The sequence below is a fragment of the Phyllostomus hastatus genome, unplaced genomic scaffold, assembly GCF_019186645.2.
Source record: "Phyllostomus hastatus isolate PE091 unplaced genomic scaffold, TTU_PhHast_1.1 phas_contig_34, whole genome shotgun sequence".
Classification (NCBI taxonomy): domain Eukaryota; kingdom Metazoa; phylum Chordata; class Mammalia; order Chiroptera; family Phyllostomidae; genus Phyllostomus; species Phyllostomus hastatus.
The window spans coordinates 45,980,979-45,986,718 of NW_025333857.1; the positions used below are offsets into that span (position 1 = coordinate 45,980,979).

The 5,740-nt window shown below is 47.0% G+C and overlaps 1 protein-coding gene across 1 annotated transcript; it reads right to left on the reverse strand.

The window, feature by feature from the left end:
• Positions 1–2,700: 2,700 nt before the first annotated feature.
• CCL21 (C-C motif chemokine ligand 21) lies at positions 2,701–3,849 on the reverse strand. Its single transcript, XM_045840767.1, has 4 exons — positions 3,691–3,849; positions 3,469–3,589; positions 3,202–3,381; positions 2,701–3,121 (listed from the first exon to the last, which is right to left on the reverse strand). Exons 1-4 carry the CDS (start codon positions 3,755–3,757, stop codon positions 3,088–3,090), a joined length of 402 nt encoding a protein of 133 aa, XP_045696723.1. The 5' UTR covers positions 3,758–3,849; the 3' UTR covers positions 2,701–3,087.
• Between the last annotated feature and the right edge of the window lie 1,891 nt (positions 3,850–5,740).

Here is a 5,740-nt window from a genome sequence, read left to right on the forward strand (position 1 = left end):
AGATAAATCAAGAAACAGAGATATAAGCCCTGTCTGGTAGCTTAGTTGGCTAGAGTGTCTCCACATATGCCAAGGTTGTGGGTTCTCTGATGAGGGCACTTACAAGGATCAACCAATGAATGCATAAAAAGTAGAACAACAGATCGATGTTTCTCTCATGGCACTAACTCCTCAAAGAAGTAGCTTAAGTGTTAAAAGTTGCAGTAAATGGATACTATTCAGAATAAGACTTAAAAAATGGTTTCATTTATTTATTTTAGACAGAGGGGAAAGGAGGGAGAAAAAGAGGGAGAGAAACATCAATGTGTGGTTGTCTCTTGTGCACCCCCTACTGGGGACCGGACCTGGCCTGCAACCCAGGCATGTACCCTGACTGGGAATCTAACCAGCGACCCTTTGGTTCAAAGGCTGGCACTCAGTCCACTAAGCCATACCAGCCAGGGCAAAATAAACCTTTTGGAATTTTTAAACTATGAGTATGTATTATTCAATTTTTTAAAAATCACGCATCTTACAGAAAGAAGAACAAAAGAACAGGACAACATTGTCAAAGATGATGGCAGACAAGGAGAGGGACTATTTATTCTTTGATGGAGTAAATAACATACTGCATGCTTACCCAGGTCAGGGCTTGAGGCAAATACCAGACATGCAAGTGTAGCAGGATAATTTAGTGAAACACAAGTTTTGTTTGTTCTGCTTATCTTTTCCTTTTCTACTTAGAGCAAGGGTTTGCAACCCGCAGCCCACAGGTCGCATGTGGCCCAGGATGGCGATGAATGCAGCCCAACACAAAATCATAAATTAACTTAAGACGTTATGAGATGTTTTTGTTTTTGTTTTTGTTAGTGTTTGTTTTTGTTAGCATGTGTTTGTTAGTGTTAATGTGTGGACCAAGACAATTCTTCTTCCAGTGTGTTCCAGAGAAGCCGAAAGACTGAACACCCCTGACTGAGAGCAAGCAGGGATTTTGACAGGGCTGACACTAGAGGCATCTCGATGTCAAAGGCCCTTCTGCCTTCTTAAAAGTTGAAAGCAAATCTGGAAAGAGGTTACTCCCTGAAGGGTCTGGGCACAAGGAGGGTTTTGGAGAGAGATTTTTTAAGACAGTGGAGGGAATTGGTATGTAGGTCCAGTCAGCATGGGCAATGGGCTCTAGTCCTTGGCTGTAATGAAGCAAATTGCAGGGCCTGAGTATCTGAGGGCTCTGGGGGGTATCTAGGGAAACCAGTTCTGAGCCCAGAGGTTTTCATAACTGAATTTTCATGTCTCAGGAAAAAAAAAGAGCTAAGTGTTTGAGAGTCCGGGACCTGGAGAGTCTTACCCACTGGAATCACAGGGGCCACGGCATTGACTGGTGAGACTGATGTCCAGTGATAGGATGGGTAGGGGGCATGTGAGAAGGCTCCCTTGTGCCTTGGTGTTTCTATGGCATTTGCATAGCCCTTGGCAGATGGGATCCCAGGAGTGCCTGATGTTGAATTTCTCATCAGCACTCTGGTGCAGGGGTTTGGAGTAGGAATCAAGTTCATTGAAAGAACATTTTAAAATTCTTGTCCATCTATGTTTGTAGACTAAGATCACACCTGCTGTATGAGGATAGGTATGGAGGAACCCCTGTCTTCACCAGCCTCAGGAGGAGCAGACAGCAAACACTTTAAAGACTTCATAAGTGGTGAGTGCTGTGGCATGCTCAGTCTCCTGGGGAAGGAAAAGGTGGTGGGGCAGCCACCTCCAGCTTCTGGCCCCCATCTCAGGGCCTGTTTCCTTCTTTCCCACAGGGCCTGGCCTCATCTGAGGGTTCTCCCTCTCCCTACCTAAGGGTGAAGTGGGAATAGGAGAATCTCTTCTCTGGGGAGGAAAGGAGGAAGAGAGCCAGACAGACATCTTCTTGGAGAGGAGAGGAGCCTGAAGTACTGAGTTCTGGGGTTCCAAATACCTGCCACAGGAGACTTAGTCTTTGATGTCAGGAGATTTAAGTACCCTGGGCCCCAGCCAGGGGAAAGAGGAGAAAAGGAGGGAAGGGGAAGACACCTTCCCAATTGGAAGGAAGCTGAGGAAGTCAAGAAGCCCAGATAGGAATGGAGAGCACACAGCTACAATAAACAAAGAGGCGAGGATAGGGACCCCACTTTATTGATTGGGACAGAAGGAAGTCCTCTTGGGTTTTGGGGGGTTTGGGGAGGGAATGTAGGCTCTAAGGGGCTCCCAGGGCTGGAACTCTGCATAGGGTAGGTTTCAGTAGGCTTGTGTTTTCCTGTGTTACAGGTAGGCCCGGGCTCCAGCCTCCTTCCTGGGGACCTTCCCAAAAAAGTACTTGGAGGTTTGCATTTGGTGGGCCCCAACGAAAGGGGGAGGCAGTCTCTGGTACAGCTGAGAGTGAGAGAATGCTGCACATAGTTAGGGAAGGGATCTCTTCAGGGTCTCAGAGGCCTGCAGAGCTATTGTGGGGGTGACATGGGGGGTGATGTGCCCTGGGTCCACCATCTCTTTATTGGCAGAAATTTCTCAGAGACCAGGAACAGCCAAGTTTCTACCCTACCTGTCAACTTCCCTTCTACTATCTGTAGGTCTGGGCACTTGGGATGGGAGGGAATTCTTGAGGTAGGTAAGAACATAGAATCTGTCAGCTTGAGCTCTTGACCCTACCCCTTAGTGGTACTGGCTTCCCCATGGACACAAACACACAAGAACAGATACTTGGGTAGGAGGCCAGAACAGCTTTTTATTCAGTTATGTATAAATCATATTTATAAAGAAGAGGTGGGGTGCTGCAGGGAACAGGGTCAGGTCCAGGGTCCTGGGGGACTTTCCTCAGAGGTGACAGTCCTGCTGCCTCCTCTCATATCCCCTCCTCTGCCTCTCTAGGCCTGGCCTGGTGTGGGCAACTCAGCCATGCGGGTGGGGCTGCAAATACAGAAGGCTGAAGCAAGAAAAGTGGTGAGGCAAGGCCAGTATGGGGGTAGAGGGACTGCTCTGGGGCCCCTGAGTCCTCTCTCTCCTAGACTGCTTCTTTCCCCTTGGATTGGGGCTCCAAACCCTGGCGAGGCTGATGAGGGCCTCCTGGGCTCCAGACTGGTCACAGGGCTATGGCTTGTTGGGGGTCTGCGTCTGTTCAGTCCTGGGAGGGGAGAAGAGGGGTTTGAAGGACTGATAGAGGCTCTTCTTTACTTCCCTCCCACATCCCTTCAGTTTTCTCACCTCTTACGGCCTTTGGAGCCCTTTTTCTTCTTCCTAGGCTTGTCCTTCTTATTTTTCTTACTGCGCTGGACCGATTTCTGTGGGACTGGTGGTGTGTCCAGATGCTGCATCAGCTGCTGCACCCAGGCCTCCTTAGGGTCTGCACATAGGTCTGGCTGAGTGCGCTTCTGAGGTGAGAACCTGGGAATGGGCATTAACAAGCCTGTCCTAGTCTTGCCCACCATGCCCAATCCACTGAGCTGCACCCACCCCCTTGCGCTCACTCACAGAATAGCTGGGATGGGGCAGTCCAAGCTTGGCTCCTGCTTCCGGTAGCTGCGGACGAGGTGACTGGGAATCTTCCTTGTGCTGACCTTGAGGCAACAGTCCTGTGCCCCTCCATTACTGCCTGCAGGGCGGGGTTCACAGGGAGTCAGGGGCTACTTATAGGCTCTCAACCAGACCTCTCCAGCGCCTTTCCCCCATCCTAGGCAGGTTCCTCCTTGATACCTTGGGTCCAGGGGATGCAGAAGGCCAGGATCAGGACAAAGATGCTTAAAGCCAGTGACCGAGCCATGGCTATTATAGAGGGTGAGTATGAGGCCAGAGCTACGGGTAAGGTGGACAGCTGCAAATTGGGGGTCCTGGAGTGTGTGGGCTGGGACTGGTCAGCTGCTTATTTATGCAGGCGGATATTTTCACTCCCCCTATCAAAAGATAGGGATCGTCCTTTTCCGTTTGAATTTGGCAGAACTGCTGAGTCCTGAGTTCATAGGTCTTTGACACTGAATGCACAAGCAGCTGTTCGTATCCTCTGACTTTCCTACTCTGAAACACCATTAAGTCTGTTCTGGACGGTTGACAGGCGGTGATCCACATTTTAGTGCAGGGACACTGAGATTTCCTTTTCTCTGCACTTCCTCTTATTCTATGTTTTGTTTATTCACTTTTTAGATAGGGTCTGTTGATGCTCAAAATTTAAACATTTTGAAGTCCAGTTTATCTGTTTTTTTCTTTTTTTGCCTGTGGTTTAAGTGTCATATTTAAGAAACCATTGCCAAATCCAAGGCCATGAAGATTTCCTGTTTTTCCTCCAGTTTTATTGAGGTATAATTGATGAATAAAATTGTATATAATTTAAGTGTACATGGTGATTTGATACATGTGTACATTGTGAAATAATTACCACAATCAAGATAATTAACTCCCCCATTACTTCACATAGTTACCTTTTTCTTTTGTGTGAGTGTGCATGTGTGTGCAGTGAGAATGCTTATGATCTACTTTTTTAGTAAATTTCAGGTATACAATACAGTATTATTAACTATAGTCACCGTGCTGCACATTCAGTCCTCAGAAGTCAAAGCATACTGAGAATTTGTATGCTTTGTCCAACATATCCCCATTTTCCCCACCTTACAGCCCCTGGCAACCACCATTCTACTGTTTTCATGTGTTTGACTTAAAAAAAATTCCACATATAAGTGATACCATACAGTGTTTGTATTTCTCTATCTGGCTTATTTTACTTAGCATAATGCTTTCCAGTTTTATACATGTTGTTGCAAATGACAGAATTTCCTTCTTTTCTTTTTTACTTCTGGCCAAGATGGAGGCTTAGGTAGATATACTGTGCATCCTCACACAACCAAAAAGAAGGAAAAAAACAAATTTGAAAACAAAAAAACAACCAGAACTGACAGCAAATCAAACTGTATGGAAGTCTGACAACCAAAGAGCTAAAGAAGAAACATTCATCCAGACTGGTAGGAGGGGCGGAGATGGGTAGCCGGGGCAGAGAGGACTCACAGCAAGGTGGTGGCTGGTGGACTGGGTGAAGCAGCAGCTGGCATAGTGGGTGATCCCACACCTGCATGTGAATAAACTGGGAGGAACAAGTGGGGAGCAAGACAGACTGCACAACCCAGGGTTCCAGTGCAGGAAAATAAAGCCTCAAAACTGCTGACTGAAAAAGCCTATGGAGATTGAGGTAGTGGGAGAAACTCCCAGTCTCACAGGAGAGTTCATTTGAGAGACCCACAGGGTTCTAGAATGTACACAAACCCATCCACCTGGGAATCAGCACCAGAAGGGCCCAATTTGCTTGTGGGTAGCAGAGGAAGTGACTGAAAGCTCACCAAGCAAGTGGTTTTCTCTTGGACCCCTGCCCCACATACAGTACCACAACACAGTGAAGTGGGTTGCTCTGCCCTGGTGAAGATCAGGCTCTGCCCCTTAGATGTAACAGGTGCGCTTAGACTCCCCCCCAAAAAGACCCAAATGAAAGGACAGATCAAAGCTCCAGAGAAAATACAACTAAGTGACAAAGAGATAGCCAATCTATCAGATGCAGAGTTCAAAAACACTGGTAATTAGGATGCTCACAGAATTGGTTGAGTATGGTTGCAAAATAGAGGAAAAAGTGAAGGCTATGAAAAGTGAAATAAAGGAAAATGCACAGGGAACAAACAGTGAAGGAAAAGAAACCCAGACTTGAATCAATAGTTTGGACCAGAAGGAAGAAATAAACATTTAACCAGAACAGAATGAAGAAACAAGA